The sequence below is a fragment of the Linepithema humile genome, chromosome 4 (assembly GCF_040581485.1).
Source record: "Linepithema humile isolate Giens D197 chromosome 4, Lhum_UNIL_v1.0, whole genome shotgun sequence".
NCBI lineage: Eukaryota > Metazoa > Arthropoda > Insecta > Hymenoptera > Formicidae > Linepithema > Linepithema humile.
In genome coordinates, this window is record NC_090131.1 from 2,585,103 (window position 1) to 2,609,382 (window position 24,280).

A 24,280-nucleotide genomic window follows, 5' to 3' on the forward strand; every position below is an offset into this window, starting at 1 on the left:
GCGTGGGTGCCGCAAAACAGAGACGCTATCGCGTAATTACAGATGCGCCCGCATGCCAAGCTTTGCGTAATCGAAACGTCTGCTTGCGAGCGACTATTATTAGAAGTCGCGTATAAAAATTCCCACCTAAATATTAGATCTAAAGATATATAATAAACACGTTATATGCCAGGTATGACATCACGACGAGCTTTCAAAAAAATACAGTTAATTTACAAATAAATTTTCTATATATAGAATTTAATATTAGTTTAGAATGTTAGATTAATATAAAAATATTTTGATAAAAATGTTCGTATCGATTTGATTAAAAATTTGAAGATTAAATTTGATAAAAGCGAACATTGAATTGCTTGTTTCTCACCTTTTGTGAAATCTCTTATCTTTCTTCATGAGAAGTTGACGTCTTCTAAGAATGTGATACATTTTGGAACTCTTTGTCCTTACGTATAGTGCTGTAGATGAAAGTTTAGTGAAGTGGCTCATAAGATACGATACCATAAGATTGTTGTACATCGTAAAGTTTCTCCGGCATTTGCTGGCGGTGAAACTGTTTCAATAGGAATAAATTGTGACCGTAATGTGTCAAATGCATCGAATTAGGGGAACTGCGATAATGCCTCGTTCATTGACTTCTATTCGTATCCATTTTCTACATTTCTCGGAATAGCCAGTTGTTGATAAGTACATTAATCAAAGGGAGAGAGAGAGAGAAAAATTATTGTAAACGCCTTCGTGAATTACTGACACTTTGCTCAATCAACTGCGCTTGCAAGTGTCAAATATTACGAAAACAAGTAGTATTAAAAAACACAAGAAATTTCATGTTAATTTCGTTGAATTAAAGTTCAATAAAGAATTTAGTTCAACTGCTCGTTTATTTTTTTCTGACGCTCCAACATCGTACAATAAGAAGCCGAGTCAAGCGCACACGCACTTTGAATGCAAATTCTTATGGAGCCATTTCTGTTCTCCATAGCCGGTCGAGAAAATTACGCGTTCCCTCGGGTAGGCGATATCCCCATAATTACTTCCTAATCGAGCAACTCGCAACGGCGAGAGTCAAGGTTTCAATTTGCGGCACAAAGTAGCAACGCCTCTATACCGAGAAAACACAGCCGGAACTACTTTTCTCGATCCTCTCAGCTCCCTTCATTCGACTTCGAATTACAAGCTGGTACGTGCTTGTAACTTGTCCTCTCGCGATTCCAGGAAATCTGAAGTTTATGAACGCCTAGAGAAAAGATACATCGCTGCGGCTTTTCCTCGCTGCGCCGCACCGTCGATAGCGGATATTCACAGCACACGTACTTACAGGTTTTTTTTCTTCTTTTTTCTTTCTCATTATTCTTGAACACGCAAATCTTCAATTACCAGACAAGTCGCACAAATAAATCGAGTGGTGCATAAAAAAAGAGTTACCTATTTTAAAGATCCAGCGCGAGTGCATTATTTATTATGAATGAAGAGTGGAAACGCGACACGTGTGTTTTAAATTATTACGTTACATATTAAGTCTGCGGCGCACGAAGCTTTCGTTACACGTTATTACACATTGTCTACGGCACACGATTTGTTACATTAATACATACAGTCCACAAGACAACGTATTAGTAATAAGAAATATGTAATCCTAATTAACAATATTGTCATTTAAATTAAAACTAATTGTGAGATTAATTTCACATCTTAGGGCTGCTAACAAGACACCTCGCGTGCGATTTAACCGAAAAATCACACTGTGTGTCACTAACTTAATTCTGCCATGATCAGCTGATCAGCTGATCAGCTGATTAGTGGCAGTAGGCCGAACACATGATTGTAGTACAGTCAGATAATCTGACTCAGACTGTACATACAATGGACTATCATCGGTCGGTTCCGCTTAGAATCGGGATCGCTCGGGATATGGTGGTTGCAAGCTCGCAGGTCGATCCAATTGTCAATATTTTCGTATGGAAAAAATACAGCGAGAATTAAGTTTCATTTGGAAGCTGAAATGTTGAGAGACGCAAAATTATTTATCTCGAATAATTAGTTCCCGAGATGTTATAAAATTAACCTCTTGACAGCATAAGAATATACAAAACAACCATTCGCTAATGCGGAAATGCATAAGTAAGAAGTATGTAGGTTAGATGTGTGTACATGCTCGTGTGTGGAACTGCACAATCGCTGCTTTTCAGATATATGTACATATACATCTTCCGTGTATTGAAAAGGTTAATCTATTACGAATTATTAAACGTATCTGAGGATCTAAAATTGTTTCGAGATATTTTTAGGAATTATGACGTTTATCTTTCAACCGCATCGCGTGGAGATATTTCTAAATGACATCGATTTTTCATTATGTTTTCCGTTCAGTTATGCATAACATAATCGAAGGATTTGGTGCAAGAATGAGACAAATCGACGATTGGTAAGATCTTAAAACAGACTTTAGAGATTATGGACTTATTTTATCCTTGCGCTAAATTATTCAATCGTATAAATTTTATATAATGTCTCATAAAATAATGAGCTACTTAATTTGCATGCTAAAGAATCAATATTCATCATTTGATCTTGAACCTGGATGTCTAGAAACTTGGCGTCGACCAATAATTATGTTCCAAGACAGGACTGATTATGAGTCAGACATGCTCGGTACAACCGCACTCAATCATGTCGGTGCAATTGCACTCACCACAACTTGGACCATGAAAGGAAAGTCTGGGCTTTCTCTATTCTACTTCTAACAGCTTGAATATATAAAGGATTCAGGTGACCTCAACAGGTCTTTTTTCTCCCTGGCTTGTTAATGCAGATCACCATATTGATAATGATGTAAACGTAAGTTCCTTTGCTTAATTGGAGAACGAATTTTATTTACATACAGTAATTAACAAATTTTCTGGAGTGTTATTCCTTATAGCATTATAATAATATAGTTTTATACATATATTGACAAAAATATCTGATTAGCTTTCAATGCAATTATAATTAATAGGTTATTGAAAATTATTAATTTAAACAAAACTTTATAAAATATACATAGCAACAATTATGCAAAGCTTGCAGAAAATAATAAACATGAATTTTTCTAATCTTTTATTAGAATAGTAAAATATTGCTATTATATATAATTACGCGGAAAAAGTTTTTCTTTTGAAACTGTTTTTTAAGAACGAATTTTAAGATTTTTAAGAACGAACACTAGAAACGTATGGTTATTCACTTTTATTATTTGTATACGCTGTTATCTACGCAATTATACGCAAACGGCGAATTATATGCGTACGATGTAACAAACAGTAGGTCGGCAATAACTGCATCTCGTCAGTGCAAGTGCACTCAGAGTCGCCTTCCAACTGTGAGAAGGTATTCACGTATATTAGTCAATCTTGACAAAGAAACTGGTTTTCTATCATGATGCAACTTTTTCATCGCCGGAAAATCCATTAAGAATCTCGTTATACTGCAATTTTAATACGGTTTTATTACGTTACATCTTATATGCATTTTATAATATACACGATTGGACTTTGTTATATTATATCAAAGATAAAATGTTTATTAATCTACATCAGTATTATTCCACTATCACCTATCATTGAAATTTGACTATGGATGACAAAAAATTGTTTATCAACGTTTTTTCCGAAAGCAATTAATACTTTTTTGCTTGATATGTAAATCGCAAAGAACAAAAAATGCGCGCATGTGTCGTAGTAATATACTCAATTATTATTTATAATAATTTATTACGTATTTTTTATTTATTGATTAGAAAAAGAGCAAAAGAGAGAATAGAAGTTATATTACATAAAATAAAATGCGTCACTTTGCAAGGAATAAAAATGCACAAGAAAAAGTAAACATACAATAGAAAAAAATATTTTTATATATATATTTTTTTTTTAATTTTATTTATCTATATATTGTGGACATATTGGATGTATAATTTCAGGATGAAAAATCGAGGGATCTCATTTATAAATAAAGGATCTCACACCAACTAAAGCAAGAACGATGCCGACGTGCCATCTGGAAGTTTGACGCTCACCAATTCAGATTCCAATCCAGAATTCCAATCCAGAAGAGGGTAACAGCTCTTTATTTGCGCAAATCCAATAGCTCGTATGGCTCACTATACGTAATGTATAATGGGTTGCAATAATGCAGGCGCTTATTGTTAGAATGTATATACAGGGTGTTCCGTTTTATTTCCACAGTCAAATATATGAAAATCACGGGGTTTTAGAAACAATTGGATCAGACAAAAGTTGTAGGGCTTCGGAGGAGACATAAAATGGTGCTATCGATTTGATCTTGGACAGCCTTTGAAGATCATATAAAGGTTTTAATTTTTTTAATGGGAATTTTTTTATTGCATATTCTTATGTGCAATTATATGAGTCTTGAAATTTACGCAGAGTACGGTTGAGTGAGAGAGAAAGGAGCGATCTTTCTCTTACCTTTCTGTACTCTGCGTAAATTTCAAAACTCAGAACTCTGGAAGTAGTGAATGAAAAAAGGTTTTCTTGTAGTGTTTTGAAAACGTCTCGACCAGCTATCAGCCACCAACTGAACTACAAGAATATGCAATAAAAAATAGAGGTTTCCATTAAAAAAATTAAAAATTAAATGACGTTCACGTGACCATCAAACGGCTGTCAAATCAATGGCATCATCTTATGTCCCCCTCGAAATTCTATAATTTTTGTCTGAAACATTTTTTTCTAAAACCCCGTGATTTCCAGATATTTGTCTGTCAAAAATAAAATGGGACATCCTATATATATATATATATATATACACAATAATAATCTCTGAAATAATTATGTTATTGTTGCACACGAGGAAAGATATTTACGAAAATACGAAGTACAGGGAAATTTATAGTGTGTCACGTCAGAACGTGCACTTTGGTATGTTCAATAATACAAGCACTGTGCCTGAGTTTTAGCCTGTCTGAGTTTTAGACAACCAAAAGCATTTTACACGTATCGCTGCACTGTAAATACAATCGCATTTATTTTAAAAGTATGAAAATATCCACACAGATTTAAATTTGTCTATATTTTGGGCAATTTTTTTTACCAAAAAAAAACTTAATTATTTTAAATAAAATCTATTTTTTAATTTTTTAGATAAAAAAGTACACAGCAGAAGTATATATAATATTTAATCTTTCTAATATAAATTTTACACACAAAAAATAAATATCTAGACAAATTATTTGAATCTATAAATGTGGAAGAGGTTTTTGAAGGTTGCCACAGCTGTTGAGAAATAGAAAATTTGAATTTTACTTCTATCTCTGTCCAAACTCCCTTATATTTGCCATTTTTTAATTCAGGAAGCAACGTGTGTCGAATTAATTAAAACCGCGCAATAGCGATATCGCGATGTGTGAGCGAGATAGAGAATCGACGCGTAGAGCGCGCGAAAGAAAGAATGTGAGAGAGAGATAGAGATAGAGTCGCGATGTGGGATAGTTGCGATGAGAGCGAGTGCAGTGAGTTGACTTCGACAAGGCCGATGGCTGATTTCGCAGAATCTAGAATGTTCGAACCCACAGAGCAGGGAAAGGTGAGCTGATCCTTTTTTGGATACAGTCATTGGGCGAGGTCCTGTCAAAAGACGATGCGCCGGTAGAATTAAGCATGATCATGCTTTCGTGATTGCGCGAGATGACGTTTTTTTAAATGCATTCTTTCGCATGTGTCATACCGTGTGTTGTGCGAAAATATAATTTTTAGAAACAATAGCGGAAGTGTTAAAACAATGATATTCTTGATCAATTGCATAAATGCACCCACTATGATTTAGAGAACATTCGTTTTTGATTAAGTTGAGAGGTTAAGTTTCCGACTTAATTTGACATTTCGTGAATAAATTTAAGACAAGTTGTCCATTTTTTTTTTGCGAGAATTTAAGTTAAGAGAATCGTAAAAGTGTAGATGACTTTTGTTTTTTGCCGCATAAAATAATTTAATCTTGACATTTCGCAGTTTCCGTTGTAAACAATATAGTTGAATATTAGAATGTTCAAACATCATTATATGCACAATTATGGTACAGATTAGTGATGCAATAAATGGAATTGTTAGCTCATTGCAAGTTGTTGTTTCGTAGATCTGATAATAATCTTCTTGATATTAGGATCTCTGCATCCATACTGGTGTAGTTCTTCGTGGAGCAAATGCTAGGGAAGACGAGGTCCATAGTTCAGGAACGCTTAACATTGTGGAATATGTAAGACCTTGCTATTGCAGTTAATGTTATTTATCTGTACAGATACGTTATATAAAATACATTTATTCTTATGCTACAGAGTTTTGGCAAATGCATAGAATGGAGACCCGTAGAAGATTCTGTGGTATCAGAATGCCAAGATCAAGATCCAGAGTGGTCTTTAGTGGATACACACACAAGAAGAACTCGTACAAACTCGGAAGGTCCAGATTCTCTTGGGCGTGCCAGAATCGTTAAAATCTTATTTTCTGATTTAAAGTCTTTTCGCGTGAATCATGGTGGACAACAACTTATATTTATGCAGAGAGATGGTACCACCTATGTTGCCTTCTTTCAGCTATGCAACGCTGAAAGTTTTATTAATTCATTGAAAGTATTTATTAAATTCGTAAAGTCACGTTCGGATAAGAACTTGTATCTTGTTCTGGATGAAGTTGAATCTGTATTAAAGAAGTCTTTTGCCGAGTTAGATCTGTTTCAAGAGAATACTTCCGATTATGTATGGAAATTTGTAAAAAACCTACATAATCGTCCTTATGAAACAACATTGGAGGCATTCAGCAAACTTGCAGATATTTGGTGTAAGTGGATAGATCGATATTTAAAAATTAGTTTATCAAATTATAATTTGCTGTATTATAATTTGCTTGTAGACATAGGTATTCTGATGTTTGTATGTTATATTTAACATTACAGTGTATAAAGAGCCAGTAAAGCGACCAGTTGAAGAGGCAGTTGCTGATTTATTAAATCAGTCTCTTACAATTCAGCCTCATCCACGTGTTTCTGTATCTGTAGGATCTGGGGAAGAGTATGAAGTGATTGGAGTCGGAATAGATCTACCTCCGCGATCGCCATGTCCACGAGGTAATATATCAATATGAATTTAAAAATTATTGTACAATAATAGCAGAACATATCAGAATAATAATATATAAAAATTTTAATTATACTCAAATAAAAGATTTGTAATAACAATAGGCGCACCATTGACTCAAGAACAGTGGGAGAAATATAAAGATTCAGAAGGTAGAATTAACAATCCAGAGGCTGTCAAAGAAATCATCTTTCGTGGGGTATATATTTCAATATTTTTCAGTATTAATATTTTTAATGTAAAATAAAATTCTGTGTTATATTTTTATAGGGTGTTTATCCATCATTACGATTTGAAGTGTGGAAATTTTTATTGAATTATTATCCATGGAAATCAACGCATAATGAAAGATTAGAGCTGAAGAGGAAAAAGACTGATGAATATTTCACAATGAAATTGCAATGGCGTACATTCACATCCGCGCAAGAAAATCGATTTTCTGATTATAGGGAACGAAAAAGTTTAATAGGTAACTAATTCATTATTATTTATATAAAAATAATATATTTCTAGGTTTTGAATCAAGGATTATATATCTTTATGATGTTCTTTCAGAAAAAGATGTTAACAGAACGGATAGAACACATGCTTATTATGCAGGCGATAACAACCCTCACTTAGAGCAATTGTACGACATACTTATGACTTATGTAATGTACAATTTCGATTTAGGATATGTTCAGGGAATGAGCGATCTTCTTAGTCCTATCTTATTTTTAATGGATAATGAGGTTGATGCATTCTGGTGTTTTGTTGGATTCATGGATAAAGTGGTACGTCTGATGGTCTTAGAATAATAAGATAATATGCTGTCATTGCTTGCAAGTGTACGAATTTTTATTTTGAAACAGAGCACTAACTTTGAGATGGATCAAAAAGGAATGAAAGAACAATTATGCCAATTGTATACATTATTGTGCACCACGGAGCCGCAGTTGGCATACTATCTAAATAGACATGATTCCGGCAACATGTTTTTTTGCTTTCGATGGTTACTAGTACTTTTTAAACGAGAGTTTAGTGCGATTGACATATTCAAATTGTGGGAGACCTTGTGGACGGGTCTACCTTGCAAAAATTTTCATTTGCTTATATGTGCAGCTATTTTGGACACGGAGAAGAATATTTTAATAGAAAACAATTATGGATTTACGGAAATTCTGAAGGTAATCAATAGCATATTTTCCAGAATAATAATGGCAAATGGTTGCTGTCAAAATCTAACATAGTCTAACGCTATTATTCGCAGCACATAAACGATTTGTCACTTCACATCGAATTGCCTTGGACCATTTCTAAGGCAGAAGGTATTTACTATCAGCTCATGTCCGTGGCAGATCAGATTCCTGATGATGTACGTGTAATTATTGGATTGGAGCCATTACACAAGTCAACGTCAATAAATGATAGTGATGACGAGGCATCCAGTAATTCTCGGGCTAATGGAATTCGTAACAATTCGAGGAGAAATAGTTCAAGCAGCGCCAATGTTAAATTAGGAGACGATGAAGTTTCATTTGAACGTGGATTGAATATGTCGTATATGTGAAGTCAGAACTGGATTTTTATAATGATTCATTAATAGAAAGCCGATTGAAAGTCCTTATTTTTATTGTAATTTTAATCTGAAGAAGTCTTATATATAGATATAGTATTATTTTCAAAATATTATTGACAATAATTTCCACATCATAAAAGCGCGTTCCTATTGTGTACATTATATATCGATCGGATTTCTCTCAATCAGGCAGTAGATTGAATTTTTTTTTTTTTTTAAGACATGATTGACTGATTATTGAAATGTTGTGATTGAGATTGAAATTCTAAAGCATATGAATGTAATGAATACATTCTGAGAAGTACTATTAGTAGTGTTGAATTTTGAGATATTTATAACATTTATTGTGCATACAGAGACCAGCAAAAATAGTATGTGCATATGCAAGAAAACCACGAAGATATTTTAATGTCAAAAAGAAAACTCATCAAGATGATTGTAATGTGTAATTTTTGATTACGCAAAAACAGGATAAAGATCACAAATGATAAATGTTAAACATGCATCACATTCACCTAAGTTAAAGCCTCTTTTTCAGATTTGTATAAAGTCTCACAACATGATTGTATATTTCTAATAAAAATCATCTATTAGTCTTTCATATTTATTTTTCCTATGTATTTTCTTTACTTCTTAATACATTTTATTCTATATTAGTGTATATAGATTAAAAATTTATATTTAACAATACAATTGAAATAAATAAATTTTAAAAAATTTCTATTGTCTTGAATTCTTGGTTTGTTCATTGCATAAATAAAAAGAAAGTTTAATAATCAAACAAAGATACATGTAGACATTTCAACATTTCTGATCATTTCACGTTGGATCAGGTTGGATTTCATGTGGGCTCATGGCATTCGTATGTGAAAATTAGACGTGGAAACATTAGAATTTTTTATATTGATATAAACTCAAGTGACTGCCACGTAGGTATTACATCTGGCAAAGCATGGAATTTGTTGCCACAAAACGAAGCAGAAAGTGGAAAAAGAAGCGATATTTGAAAAAACGATTGCGCGAACGAACTCGAGTTGAGGTTAGGTCTGCAAAGCATTGCAGAGTTTTTCCCAAATATATTGATGCTTCTGATGCACGAGAAACACTAGCAACGGGCACGATGCAGGCCGATTCTTTTTGGGCAAATTATGGAGCATGCGAGGAATGGCAAAAAAGGTATGTTTGCAAAATTTATTTAATTGTGTTTTATTCTTTCTCTGTTATATTTATTTTATTTCATAGATATGTTAAAAAATAACATTTATTGTTTTGCTCGGATAAATAATTATAATTCAAACATTAAATATTAAAAAAAAAAGCTGAAAAGAAACTGGTTTTCCGTGGACGAATTAAATTTTAAAGAAATTGTTATTTGCAGACATAGCGTAACCTGGTGGAGATCACGGTGCATTGCTCTTGAACATGAGAATGAAATATTGCGTAATAAATTGAGATCACTAGCTCAGCATTGTGGTTACTCTGATGTAATGACCCAGAAAAATAATTATCATGAAGAAAGCAACAATCGGGATGCGCAGGAAGCAGCAGGTTCCAATTCAAAAGGTGAAGATCTTGAATTCCATGTGACTGAAGATATGCTGAACTTTTTTGAAACAAGTGAGAGACATAGAAGAGAGTTACAAAAACATAAATCTAAAAATAAAACTGTATATGAGAAAGAAATTGCAAAACAGATTCCTATCATGAGTGTTGCTGAGAGTGCTCGTGCAAAGAAAGAAGAAGCAGCTCTGTTGTACGGTGATGCTAGTTCTAAAATATTAACAATAGAAACTACTCTACAAGCTGCAGTTGACAAATATAAGGACACAGCAAATCCTCAATATTGGCCAAATATTCCTCTCAAACCTTAGGATAATTAAATTAAGTTTGATATTCTAGGTTCAAATTTAATGTATTTCATATCTATTATGAAAATATATCTTTTCTTGTCCATAAATTGTATAATTTAGTAACGTTATTAAAATAGTAATTACATTTTCTTATTTCTTGTTACATTTTATTACATTCTATTGAATTATTTGTCCAACATTCCTTCTTTGATGTGTAGAATAACGAAGAGATGGCGCCGCCTTGATGTTTCTTTGCATTGCTCGAAAATCTTTCTTTATATACACAAAAAATATGTCTTATACATATATTTGCGTGATCAATATAAGTCTATACAAATACTTTGTGATAATTGCGGCTAATTGAAGAAAAAATAAAAAAATTTATATGAAAAAAACCTGATTGAATTTCTTAAATGCATGGTTGCGTATAGAAAGATTCTATTCAGATCATCTTTTGTCGGAACAAAATTCGATCCACGAAATCGGATTTAACTAAAGTCCAGTTGAATCGCAACACGTATAGAAACTATAGTACAAGACTCGATCTATCGTGCCAGAGGCAATATCAAGTTGTTTCTCTCGTCGAGTCGTGCGCGGCAACCGCGTGGACATAAATGACACCTATCATATGAAATATACCGGGGGAAGCAATTAATAGGTAATCTAAACGACGCGGCAATTACATTCACACATTATTATTACTCGGATCAGGAATAATCGATAGATCTGAAAAGTGTTATTGCCGCGTGCGATGCAATTGCCGCATTACACACGCATGAATGCATGCACACAGACACGGCGAGAGAAAAGAAAGAAAATGAGAAAGAGCTCGCGACAAAGATGTTTGAGAAAATTTTATACACATCCAAGCATAAAGATAGACGCTTTAGCACCTACTGATTTTATTGTGCGTATGCGCAAAGTGTGTTATTTAATATTTTTTTTAGTAATGCTGAGATAGAAATGCTGACGATGCATAAGAAGGAAATGCATTGTATATCTTTTTATTTAAATTACTTAATAATCCATTTATTGTAAAGATGTATATTCGTAATGAGTAATAATATTTATTTCGCGGTCGAAGATCTCGAAGATGCAATATTAAATCGCGAAAAAATCTTCCGAAAATGAAAAACTGTAAAAAATGTGCGGATTCTTGTGTCTATTAGTGTCACATTCCAGTGAATGCATCTTTTGATGCTGCGTCTGGTTGTCTTCCACGTGTAGAACCATTCGAAATGAAGTCCGTGTCGTGCGCGCGCCTCCGTAACTCAATTACCGCATTGTGTTCATGCCTTTGATTACAAAGATAGATTTACCATATGTACGATGGCGAGAGGGTAGCTTGCTTATGATGCGATGCTCAAGACTGCAACTTCTACATGAATACGCAGGTAAAATATTTGATATTAGACATTCAGACTCTCGTAGTCTACCTTCTTTATTGCTGATTGAACACGGCATCGCTAGAATGTAAGGATTTGCGTCCTGAGAAAGCTCGAGCGTTTTTGCGAAGAATTTGCGTAAAATAGATTACGTAAAGAAACAAAAATATCTAAAAAGACTTTATACAAAATTCAATTACTTAAGCATGCCGATTAAATCAATGCTTGGCAGGAACTCACAGAATTTGTATGGAATTTTTAAAAATCTATATTCCTTCCTTAACTCGTAATATTTGCTTTTTGCCTGTTTACGTCCGCAATGTATTGAAATTGATAATAGTTAATTAAAATTAATATTACAGATTCAAAGAAAATCATACGCTATATATTGTTGCGTAATATGTTTACCATTAACTTGCCCGTAAAAAAAAAAAACCAACATGCTTCTTTTAATTTGTTGTGATGGAAGGGTTTTCGAGCGTGAGTAACGCATCTCGATAAAAGATATCATGTTGCTTGTTTAATTCGGGGAAATAGAAGACAGGGCATATCGAGGTAGATCGGGGAGCCTGGTCGAGCCATCAAGTACGTTATCTGTAGACCAAACCCGCGAACAAGGGCCGTAGAATTCTAAAAACCAGTTCGTGAGATTCCACCATCGGTTACCACTGTCCGAAGGAAAGCTTCTAATTATCGAAATAACGCATGTCGCGATGTCGAACCCCGCTTGCGTGTCGAGCCAAGCTCTATCTTCCAGTTACACTCCCACGTGATATCCAAAAGTGGTTCCGTTTTCGTTAGATTTAAATTATCCGCGAGCGGAGGCTTTATATCTTTTTCCGTAGATAAATGCGGACGCAAAGGATCGTCTACGTTGTTTATGGACGGAGGAAAGTGCGCCCTAATTGCGACTTAATATATAACTTGGACAATGCATTTAGTGAGTAATGATAAAATTAACGATCGTCATGTGGATGATTCTTAAACTATATATAGCTACACACCAATGACGTATGCAAACCTATATGTATAGCACACATGTGCATGACATGGCTGACTTAACTTAACGTCGTTAAATTATTTATTTTTATTCGACGAGCTGTATGACTTATAGATGGCAAGTATCCAATCAGCGTTGAACACGTGACATGCAAAATGTCCTTCTCTTTTCCCGGTAAACCGGTCGATCCTACGCAAAGTAGCTGTTCTCAGTCAAGAGAGTCGCTTTATATTCCTTGTACAACTTTCATTTAGATCTTTATCGATTAACTTTCACAGTGTATTCGCGTATTGCACTTCATTGCTTGGCTCTCGGCATTTGTAAACTTTCGCGCGAGTACAAAATATCGAGGACTCGTGTAATAAATTTACATTTCACCCCGCAATATCGATGAGGATCGTTACGAGGCTTTCACGAATCGCATATGAATGTCGATTAATTTCCAAGAATTTCTAGGTGTCGCAATGCTACCAAATGAACCTTTTACTAGTTTTTGGAAATCTCTAATAAGAATCTGTAGTTCAACAACATCTCATCAAATGTTGAAATTACGAATTAATAGTGTTACGTAAGAGAACACGATAGAAATGCTTCTTTACGAACACCGAGCAACTAACAAATGCCCTCAGTAATAAACATTCTGACGTAATAATTATTGTTCATTATTTGCGAATAAGCAATTTCGCAAAATTGTACTTTTATTACGCTAATGTACTTTTTCCCCGCCCTCATAAGACTTTTCTGCTAAATACACAAAAGAAAAAAGTTATTAAGTTGATATCGCGGGGCGCATGCTTTTGCAGTTAAAGGCTCTTAAAGCAATTTGTCTTCAATTACCGGAAGACACACTCTTTGGGGCGCAAAAAAAAGTTGAAAAGCATCCATTTTGAGTGCTCGAGATCTCTCACCCCCGAAGTCGCGCACTCCCCGAAGCTTTCATTTCTTCCGCGCTCAATTTCCCTCTTTTTCTCTCTTTCGTCTCCTTCGCGAGTCGTCGCGTCGCATTTCAGAATTGTCCTACCATGTATTTGCAATCTCATTGGGACGTTTTAAGACTCATCTTTCGTGCACAAGACGGTGAGAGGGAAAAAGAATCGCGGAAGGCGCGGCCACAGAGAAAGAGAGAGAGAGAGAGAGAGAAAGCGCGCTCGCTTTTTATCACATTCGTGTCATTAGCGGCCGCTATGAGTTCCTATAAGTTCGTATCGCGAATCCGCATCGAGCGGAAAGAGTTGACGCGAGTCGCCTGTGAGGACGATCAGGACGTGGACGTCGTGAAGGCACCTACGTTCCACTCGCCTTATTAAGCGTCCACTTCCCTCCCCCCCCTTCGGCTGGTACCGCGTCACCCTTCCTCACTTCTCGCTTCTCTCCCGCTCTGCGTAGCTCTTAAAATCATGGCTGCACGTAACCGTCTACTGATTATATGGATTCGGCGATGATTTCTGATGATGCCCCCGACCCCCGAAATGGTAAAATAATACAGTGTCGTGTCCTAGCCCGGACCCTTTCGGTTCCGTGGGCCGGTTCGTTAGCGGGGCCTTGGCGCGAGGCACCCTGTCATTATGCGGCCTGGTCCCCATCACCCCCACCAGTATCCAATTTTCGGGTTACCCCACCACTGCGCGGACTCGACAAATCCACCATGCATCCATCGCCAGCCGCTCTTCTCTCTTTTTCTTAACACACGCGCTCTCCTCTCTCTCTCTCTCTCTTTCTCACCGGGGGCTCGGCGTCATCGCCGTTGTCGTCTTCCTCTCCGGCGCTACTATTCTACGCCGTCGCCCTTACGACGTCGCTCATTTGTATCGCGTGAATCGTCGTCGTGAGAAAGTATTCCGACCTTTTCTCTTGCATATACCTGTGCGCGCTTTCCGCCGCGCCGACGCTGACGATGCACCCGAACACGCGCGTTACGCGCGGCCACGGTTGTTAACTCTTTTCAGAATGGAATAGAAAGGATCCCTTAAAGTGTCACGGAAACTCGGCAAAAATTGTATTTGTGACGTTTGTAAATGCCCCTCGCCCCCCCCCCCTTTTCATGCCGTTGTGAGATAAAGTGCTCGGTGTTCAACGTCATTTGCCGCCTTCAATTATGGAAATGTGTACACGCTTACCACTTCATTGTAGAATATTTGCTGAATTAATATGTAATGTTTATGTTTCTCGACAGAAAACAAGCAAAGCGAATCAATTATAATTTCAAAATCATAAATAATACAATAGACATTAAAGTGGAGATATTTTAATTCACATATTTCATAATTCTGCAACTTTATCTCAAGAAAAGCTTCGTTAAATAAAAAAAAATGTTTTAGATTGATGAAAGTGAAAGGAAACGCGGCAAATTATTATCGCGCGACGTTGATGTTGAGAGGATATATCCTGGCAGTTATTTTCTCGCCTGCGAATATTTTTACGACATTCGAGCAAGTATCGCGCGCACGAAATACTAGAGGCAATCACGACTATCAGACATTTGAAACTCGTAACTCGATCACGCGTTACCTTTGTCTGGAAATGTCGTCGTGTCTACGCTCGCAAAGTAACGTTCCTATTTTCTCTTCTTTCTCGCTCTTACAACTTTGATACGATTATACGATAATACGATTTTTTCGGTATCAGAAGTATATAAATCCCACATGAGGATATTTTCATCAGCAGCCGTTTTCGCAAAGCTCATTGTTTCCCGCAAATTGTGTGGAATATAAATGTAAAATGTCTTACAATATTCCTTAAGTGATCATTTATCAATACATTTATTTATCTCCGGGAAGAAATGAGAGACACAATGGTTGATTTCTAATTGTTCAAAGTACTCACCCGACGCATTGTTGTCGATTGTCGAGGAGAATGAGACGGGCGACGCCTGCCGGTAGGACGCCGTCGGAAGTGGATCGGCAAAACTGCGGGGTTCCACTCGTATTTTTCTAAAATGTGGTCCGTGGTCCAGCATCCTTGGGAAGCTCCCGTCCTTGAGGTTGCCTCTCTTTGCGGGTGTAGGTGGTCCCCGCGACCGGTAATCATTTCGCTTAATGACGAGAGCGCTCGGTCCTTTCCTTTCTTCGCTCTCCGATTATCGCGGCGTGGTTCTTCTCTCATATCCACGGACCACTTCGGTTTCCTTCCCTTCTCCGCGTCCTCGCCCTCTGCCCCCGCTACCACCTTTTATCTCTGAACTCTGTAATTTTCCTCTAGCGACCGTGCCACCATGTCGCGCCGAAATTGGTGTACGGTCGAACGATTTCGTGGAAATGTGCGTGGTCGCCGGAGAAGGGGAAGGGCATAACGGTGACGGTGGCACTTCCATTGCGAGCTGCGACCTCGCGGCACAGAAGAGGAACGAGAAGGGGAGGAAAACGAAGAATCGGACGAAAACGAAGACGAATGAGCCGAAAGAGAACGACGAGAATTAGGAGAGAAAAGGTAATAAGTCGGAGGAGAGCAGGAGGCAAATCGGAGGCCAGAGAGAGGAAGTCTCGTTCCGAGAACGGCCGTTTGATGAAGAATCGTTCGCCAGTACCGAACGCTTCGCTTTCCTCTTGACGAAGAGGAGATTCGCAGGTGCGCCAATCTCGCTGCTGTGCTGCAAGCTGTAGGGGTGCGGGCAAGCGTGACAACACGCAACATTTCTTTCTATCATGCCAAAAATGATACACATTGGCCGCAGATTGAAGTCATTATTATTACAAAGAAGGGTTTTTGTTGCCGTGCCGACGACGACTGTCGATGCCGATGCCACCTTGCCGAAAACACCGTAGATGCGCTGACGACTTCCCGAGAAGTTCTCCTCCCTCGCGCGCGGTGAGATTCGGCGCAAACCGAAACGCACATTCCCACGTCATTAAAGCTAACTACGCGCCAATCTTCGAAATACACTTGTCGCTTTCGCGGAATCGCGAGGAGCGCGCGCATCCGTTAATCGCACGTTATTTTCCGCGCCGCGAGAAACCCGGGGAGCGACTTCCGTGCAGACGACTTAATTTCCGGGAAATACATTCGCGTGTCGCTACAATGTTATGCGCGCCGTCATGTTACGTGATGATAGGCGCGGTGTGCGCCTAGTGGAGCTTTCTGCCCGCTTCGCTTCCAGCACCTGCGAGAAAAGCCGGACGGTGCGCCCGGTCGGCCGAGCAAACAATACGGACGATGATGCACCATCTCGAGCGCATTGTCCGCAGCGGCGAATAGTAGTAGGCGGTGGATTTATCTGCCTACTCGTAGAGTCAGGTAGAGAAAAGTGCAAGAGAGAGAGAGAGAGAGAGAGAGGGGGAGATCAGGGGTCCTCGACCCTCGGGACACATCGCATCGTCGAGCGGCGGCCGACCGACTGCCGCCGTTGCCGTCGCCGCCGCCGCCGCCGTCGGAATCGATGGATCTTCCTTTCGTTCCGGACTGATTTCGCGCGGCTGGTGGCAGAGCATCGATGATCTACTAGCCATCGATAAACTCTGCATGTTACCGCTTCCTTATCGAGATGATCCTTCGATGGCTTCGGCGTATATCAGTGAATTGTCGTAATAGTCGGTTGCATAGGTCCGTGAGTGAGGTGCGCGTTGCGATCCGATTCGCGACGCTTTTACGGAGATTGGCGCTTTACTACCCCGTCGTAATTGTTGTTGCAAACATGCAACTTTTGATTGCCGCTACGTTGCGTGTTTGGCGAATGTTTCAATCGAGAGCTTCCGCAACTGAGAAAATGATGACAGTTTAATGCTAAAGAGATATCTTCTTCATATTTTACGAGGGCACTTGCATTTCTTATAAATTTATCAATCCGGTTATCTCCACGACGTTGTATCGTAAAGAATATTGGCACTTTGGATGATCGAGTATTTATAATTTCGTAGAAGAAAGTATCATTCAATCATCAATGCGTATTATTTGACGCGTAATTATACGCTCGTAAACATTAGGTTGTGAATGAAGTAATTTCGGATTTTTCAGATAAATTTGTCTTTTTTTTTACGTAAATTGAATAATTATTTGTTCAAATTGTAATCAAATTTTCGAAATTACTTATTACATATCGCAATATATCTGCAGTATTGATATTGATTCATAATTCCGACGATTTCCAGTTCTCTCTACCAAAGAGATAATATAATAAAACCAGAATTATAATACTGTAAACTCTTAAGTAAATAATTTAGCGCTTGCGGAAATTGTCTAACTAATAATATTAATTACTGCTGTGTCATATTACTCGCGTTTGCGATGCGAAATTTGAAATATTGTATATCGTTTGATTATAAATTTTATACCTTTATGTCTACTAACACTCTTACCCTGACTTTGTAGACTTAACAGGACATGAAAATTAATATGCCGCTGAAAGTATATTTAGAAGTTTCCGCCGTGTAAAATAAATGTCGCTATGAAAATATAAATTTACGATAAAAAAAACGTGGGGCATAAATTAACAGACTGAAATTATGAAATATTATACGCAAACTTTTCGTAAATATTAAAAATTCTTTGACTTAATTTTAAATTTCAATACGAGATTGCAATTTGTATTCGATTTTAGCCGATAAAATAATGAGACATGACATATCGAAGGAACGTCTTGACTTAAACATTCTTTTTGTAGATATTGATTCGCATAATGCGCTTTTTTATGGGACAGCACGTTCCTGCAGCTTTTCTCGCCACGTCATGAAATTCCAGTGCCTTTGCGATTTATCTTTCGCCTTAAGTCAGCGGATAATTCGTAGGGCACACTCGGGGAACATTGTTTGTTCCAAATATCCTTTCCGTCCGAAATCTCGATCAATACGCGTTTCAGAACATTCCAGCGGCACATTCCAGCAATCATTTCTCCCGTGGTGACAAAAATCCCATTTTCGTGATTCGTTCTATCTGGCCATTAGTCATTGCACAATTCGTACGACATATCGAGAGATCCTTTCTTCCCCAGGCATCCTTCGCACAGGATTTAATTTATGTAATGCGCGTCTCTAGGAGACGGCACGTAGCAGTTTTTCCCGTCGCGTCACGAAATTCCAGGACCCTCGGTGAACAGGAGGCTCGTAGAGCCGGGCGCGGAATGAGCGCCGACGGTAAGTCAGTTCTTCGCATACCGAGCGCTCAGGTAGGTAGGTAGGTGGAAAGGTAGGAAGATGACGAAGAGAAGCTGAAGAAGGAGAGAAAGCGGGTAGTGCGAGCGAGTCGGGGCATGCGAGCGGGCGGGCGGGCAGGCGGGCAGGCGGGCAGGCACGCAGGCAGGCGAGCAAGCAGGCAGGTAAGAGAGTTTGGTATGGTCTAGCTGCTCGCTGCCGCGGAGCGCGTTGAATGCCGGTATATCGGGCCCCGGTATACCAGCGCTCCGCCGCTCCCCTCTCCAAGATGGCCGCCGGTCCAGCCGTGAGTCCCCCTGACTCACCTGAGCCAGGCGAGTCCGCCGAGTCAGGGGAAGGGTAGACCTTGCAGGTGCCGCCATGTCAGTGCATGCCTAACTTCGTAGCCGCGCGGAACGGACGTTGGGCCCGAGAAACGCGACACGTTCGTGCTAACCCCCGTGTGCTCGAAGGGGCCTTTGCTATTAGCCCCGGCGTAGTTCGCACCCACGGATTAGTCGTCGTGATAAATGTGATATCGGACTTGTTTGATCGAAAGACGGGGAGTCGATGCGCGTAACAGTACCCGTTAGAGCGACACCGAGTGCTCTCTCCGATCGAGAAACTCCGATGCAGAAGCTGCAGCCGGAGATATCAATGCGCGAATAAGAAACGTTCGAATCGAGGCGCGTACTCGGCTGTGCCGAATAAGTGTACACGCGATTCGCGAGTATATATATATATATATATATCTCTATGAACCATTGGTGCGTATTTTCGCGTTACTTGACATAATTTGCGTGTAAATGCATTATTTATTTTATCACCGAAATTGTGTGTACATCGACCAAGTGACAGTTGGAGGGATAACGTCAATTTTTCCGTTCGAACGACGACACGCTCGCGAGCGTGTTTATCCGCTCACCCGCTCGCTTCGTCGTCCAATGGCAAACTGGTCTCTCGCCTAATCGTTAGCTCCGGCTCGGATTTGATCGACGATCCGGAATACGGGAGCGGACGCTTTACGTACAGCCGGTGAAAATGACAACGGCAACGACCGGCCCGGGACGTTGCGGAACGAATTAGGCGCGCCGTCATCAATCCGCGAGCCGCACGCCGAGGAGTAGGAAGGAACGCGCGTGTTCCAAGGACAGACGCGCCAAGTGTCCGACGGCACACGAGGCATGACGATCATGTATGACGCGGGACGATCGCGCCGGGTTCACGACCGGTCGTGCTGATCGTCCGTGATTATCAGGCCGTGGAGGAATGTGCCATATTTCGCCGCTCAGATATCCCGGTGACAGCGAGCGTAGCGGACAGCGCCTACGCGTCTGAAGGCGAGGGACAAAGACGGGGCGAAACGCAGGGTCGTAATAGCGTAGTTTGGCGAAAGAGAGATATACGCTGATATGTCCCGGAGGATTGTATCGGAGAGCAGTGGCCGCGGGAGGTCGACGACACAGTGAGACAATTGCCGGTTCTGTACGCGAACGTACGTTCTTCTCCGCGAAACAAGGGTAATGCGTGTGTACGCGTCGCTGAAAGTGATACTACTCGCGAGAAAGCAAGGATAAAAGCAGTGATTCGGTGATTGCTTGGTGCTGGTGCTAAAATAGGTGGGTGATAAAATAAAGGTGCCGGTGAAAAAAAAAGAAAAGAAGAGCGTGGCAATCTCGCGGTTTCCGTCTTCGAGAGCGCGAAAGAAGGATTGCGTGTGGAAGAAGAAAGAGAGGAAGGACGAGAGAGAGAGAAAGAGAGAGAACAGAAGTGCGCGGGACGGCGCAAAGACGCACTCGAGAAATCGGTGGAGAACGCGAGAAATAGTGAGATTCATTCCGTTCGTAATCGTGTTTGCGGCCTCTCGCGACTAGCGGCCGCGCGTAGGAATGGAGAGATCGAGATAATATCACGGAACGAGGTCGAGGTGGTGGAGGACGGCCGTGGCGGTGTCGGCGGCCCCAGGATGCGGTATCTACTGCTGTTCTTCCTCGTCCTGGGAGCGAGCCTCGCCCCGGACGCGCTGACCGAGTCCTTGACGCGCGTCAAGGAGCTGGAGGTGTCCGAGAATGTGCGGCCGGGCACCCGAGTCGGCTACATCGACGTCGATAATCCGCCCTATCTCATCGTCTCGATGTCAGGCCCGTCGGTGGACCGCGACTTGAACGTCGACATCTCGACCGGCGAGATAAAGACGCGGGTGCCGCTGGACCGCGAGACCCGTCCGTCGTACGCGCTGGTGGCGCTGCCGCAGAACCTGCGGGTCGTCGTGAACGTGCTGGACGAGAATGACAACGCGCCCACCTTCCCCGTGGATCACGTGGACCTGGAGTTCCCGGAGAGCGCGCCGGGCGGCACGAAACGCGCCCTGCCGCCCGCCCAGGATCCCGATCTCGGCCTGTACTCGACGCAGCGCTACGAGATCATATCCGGCAATCACAACGGCGTGTTCAGGCTGGTGCAGCATCGCGGCCGCGACGACGTGCTGTACGTGGATCTGCAGAACGAGAAGCTGGTGGATCGGGAGAGTCGCGCGCACTATCGCCTCGTGATCGAGGCGCTCGACGGCGGCGCGCCGCCGCTTCGCTCGCGCCTCTACGTGAACGTGACGGTGCAGGACATCAATGACAATTCGCCCGTCTTCAATCAATCGCGCTACTACGCCAGCGTGCCGGAGAACGCGACGGTCGGCACGCCGGTGCTGGCGGTGAACGCGACCGACGCCGACGCCGGCGACAACGGCCGCATCGAGTACTCGATAAGTCGCCGGCAGTCCGACCGCGAGGAGATGTTCCGCATCGATCCGGAGACCGGCATGGTCTACGTGAACAAGGCGCTCGACTACGAGACCAAGATGCAGCACGAGCTGGTCATCTTCGCCAAGGATTTCGGCGCCCAGCGACAGACGTCCAGCACCTTCATGTCCGTCAGCGTGATCGACGTGAATGACAATCAGCCGGCGATAACCGTCATCTTCCTGTCGGACGACAAGACGCCCAAGATCAGCGAGAGCGCGCAGCCGGGCGAGTTCATCGCCCGGATATCCGTGAGCGATCCCGACTCCAGAACCGAGTACTCGAACGCGACGGTCACGCTGACCGGCGGCGAGGGTCACTTCGGCCTGGCCACGCGCGACAATATCATCTACCTGGTGGTGGTGGAGCGGCCGTTGGACCGCGAGGAGAAGCCCGAGTACGATCTGTCGGTGGAGGCGACGGACGCCGGCACGCCTCCTCTGCGCGCGGTGCGCACTTTCCGCCTGCTCGTCACCGATGTCAACGACAACGCGCCGAAATTCGACAGGGAGAGATACGAGGCGCATCTGTTCGAGACGTCCGAGCCCGGCACGTCGGTGCTGAGGGTGAACGCGACCGATCTCGACGAGGGCGTCAACTCGGCCATCCGCTACTCGCTGCACAACTCCACGTGGTTCGCCATCAACGAAACCACCGGCCTCATCACCACGGTCACGCACGTCGACTGCGAGGCGAATCCGACGCCGACCTTCGTCGTGGTCGCGACCGATTCCGGGTGTCCGCCGCTCAGCAGCAGCGCGACCGTGCTCGTGACAGTGCACGACGTCAACGACAACGAGCCGATCTTCGAGAAGCCGCTCTACAACGCCACCGTACCGGAGGACATGTCCGTCGGCAGCTGCTTTCTCAAGGTAAGACTGCGAAAATCAGCTTCCACCTCTGCGCGCTGCCGGGGCGCGAAAACGAACGAGAAAGCGGAGATGGCGTGTTTCGGATACGTCTCGGACGCTAATGTCAACCGCCGTGGCGGGCCGAACGATCAAAAGTGTTTCGCATTCTGTTAGCGGCGTCGCGCTCAAGTGAGCGATATGTTTGCTTTTGTGCTCCGCGCGCCGCGGCGTGATATTGTGCTTTAACGCTCCTCTTAACGCGCTCGCCCGTATATATGAAGTCGTATATAGTAACGCTAACGGCAATTGTTTCGTCAGTCGGGTTGTAACGCAAAAAGTTGCGGAATAGGTCCGCGGGCTGTTGCAATTTTGTGAATTGCTTGTCAGGCCGCTTGATATCTATATGACGTGCGGAATATTTTCCACACTTGTCTGGACGTTCGCATTCGCGGGTGTTAACGTCGGCCAACGTAACGCTGTCATCTGTCTTAACAAGCGTGGCACTGTCGGTGTCTCTCTCTCTCTCTCCCTCTCTCCCTCTCCGCGTAATTGATATTTATATCCACGTAAGAGCTCGATTCGGGCGTGCGCGTCTCGTCGAGTCCTCTATCTTAATTTGTTAAACTATCATCATTTGCGCGCGCGAGAAAGCGCGCGTCGATTATACAGAAGTTGCGATCCGCGCCGCGCGACGAATGCGAAATCGAAGTTTAATTGACGTACGCTTGAGAAATCACGCTAATCTTTACAGCCGTCTTCAATCGAATGACGGAAAAATCCGTCATCGCCTCTTCGGACGGCGATTCCTAATTGACTCGTCATCGGAATCGATTGCGCGAAACGCTTACCGGTCGCGCGGAGCGTCCGCAAATTAATATCTTAAATGTCGCGTCGACGCGAGAGAGTGACAGTACGCGCGCGGTGAACGCGCGGCGCATTTAATCCTTGCGTAAGCCACACGGTTTTGCGTGAAATCAGCTAGGATTCACGTTAAAGGTTCGCTCCACGCAAGCCGCGCGGGCGAAAGGGCACGAATGAACGTATCGCGAATCGGCCGTCGAGGCATGTACGTTAACGTCGGGAAAGCTGTAATTGATACCTGAGAAAGCGGGATGAGAGATTTTCCTCGGCGTGTTTCAATTAGTACGGCGAATATTCTCGGCGAGAGAGAGAGAGCGCGCGTTATCGATCATCGATTTTTATTCCGTGAGAAAGGTGACCGGCGCGCGCAGGCCGGAGATGAAACAAATCCGCGCGCGAATTCATTTGCACGCGATCGGCACTCTTTCTCTCGAATACGAGTGAGAAGTCTGCGACTCGAATGAGGAAAGCGTCGCGTACGTATGCGAGCGCGAATCGTTCAGAGCGATATTCCGAGTGGCGTCGCGCCGAGTTCTCGGCGGTTTTGGCGCGCGTATATCGACCACGTGGCGCTCGCGGAGAGAATTCCGCCGATGTTAGCGGAGCCGCCGCTATGTTAGCCGAGACGCTCTTCCCCGGAGCGGTGTTAGAGCGCGAACAAGTTAGTCCCGACACCGATGGTGCTTTACGAGCCGGCGCATCGGTATATCCTGCCGAGCGAGAAAGCGGCATTTGTATACGCGCGCGCGGGATAACGACGAGGGGGACGCCCGCGGGGTAGGGAATAAAGAGCAGATTCCG

General features: G+C 42.0%; 3 protein-coding genes across 4 annotated transcripts in view; all 3 read left to right on the forward strand.

The window, feature by feature from the left end:
* Window positions 1-5,417: 5,417 nt before the first annotated feature.
* On the forward strand, window positions 5,418-9,285 carry LOC105672120 (TBC1 domain family member 15/17). 2 transcript variants are annotated; one of them, XM_012366840.2, is made up of 9 exons: window positions 5,418-5,577; window positions 6,151-6,243; window positions 6,323-6,824; window positions 6,940-7,110; window positions 7,225-7,319; window positions 7,391-7,589; window positions 7,676-7,893; window positions 7,972-8,286; window positions 8,370-9,285. In XM_012366840.2, the coding sequence occupies exons 1-9, from the start codon at window positions 5,473-5,475 to the stop codon at window positions 8,667-8,669; spliced, it is 1,998 nt and encodes a 665-aa protein (XP_012222263.1). In that variant the 5' UTR covers window positions 5,418-5,472; the 3' UTR covers window positions 8,670-9,285. The 2 variants fall into 2 exon arrangements, with proteins under 2 accessions (XP_012222263.1, XP_012222264.1); XM_012366841.2 differs by lacking the exon at window positions 5,418-5,577 and adding an exon at window positions 5,652-6,063.
* A 137-nt stretch (window positions 9,286-9,422) lies between these two features.
* On the forward strand, window positions 9,423-10,681 carry LOC105672132 (uncharacterized protein F10E9.5-like). Its single transcript, XM_012366859.2, has 2 exons — window positions 9,423-9,854; window positions 10,057-10,681. The coding sequence occupies exons 1-2, from the start codon at window positions 9,631-9,633 to the stop codon at window positions 10,547-10,549; spliced, it is 717 nt and encodes a 238-aa protein (XP_012222282.1). The 5' UTR covers window positions 9,423-9,630; the 3' UTR covers window positions 10,550-10,681.
* Window positions 10,682-19,023: 8,342 nt separating this feature from the next.
* The window catches only part of ds (dachsous cadherin-related 1), a 293,968-nt gene continuing 288,711 nt past the window's right edge, over window positions 19,024-24,280 (forward strand). Inside the window, exon 1 of the mRNA XM_067354567.1 lies at window positions 19,024-22,639. Within this exon, the coding sequence (XP_067210668.1) occupies window positions 20,939-22,639 (1,701 nt within the window). The 5' untranslated portion in view covers window positions 19,024-20,938. The remainder of the gene's footprint in view (window positions 22,640-24,280) is intronic.

What these genes read in the sequence shown, in the direction of transcription:
- LOC105672120 (XM_012366840.2), top strand. Translation starts at nt 5,473, where the DNA reads ATGTGGGATAGTTGCGATGAGAGCGAGTGCAGTGAGTTGACTTCGACA. An exon ending in CGCTTAACATTGTGGAATAT is followed by an intron (nt 6,244 to 6,322) that starts GTAAGACCTTGC and finishes CTTATGCTACAG; the next exon opens with AGTTTTGGCAAATGCATAGA. An exon ending in CAAACTTGCAGATATTTGGT is followed by an intron (nt 6,825 to 6,939) that starts GTAAGTGGATAG and finishes TTAACATTACAG; the next exon opens with TGTATAAAGAGCCAGTAAAG.
- LOC105672132 (XM_012366859.2), top strand. Translation starts at nt 9,631, where the DNA reads ATGGAATTTGTTGCCACAAAACGAAGCAGAAAGTGGAAAAAGAAGCGA. An exon ending in TGCGAGGAATGGCAAAAAAG is followed by an intron (nt 9,855 to 10,056) that starts GTATGTTTGCAA and finishes TGTTATTTGCAG; the next exon opens with ACATAGCGTAACCTGGTGGA.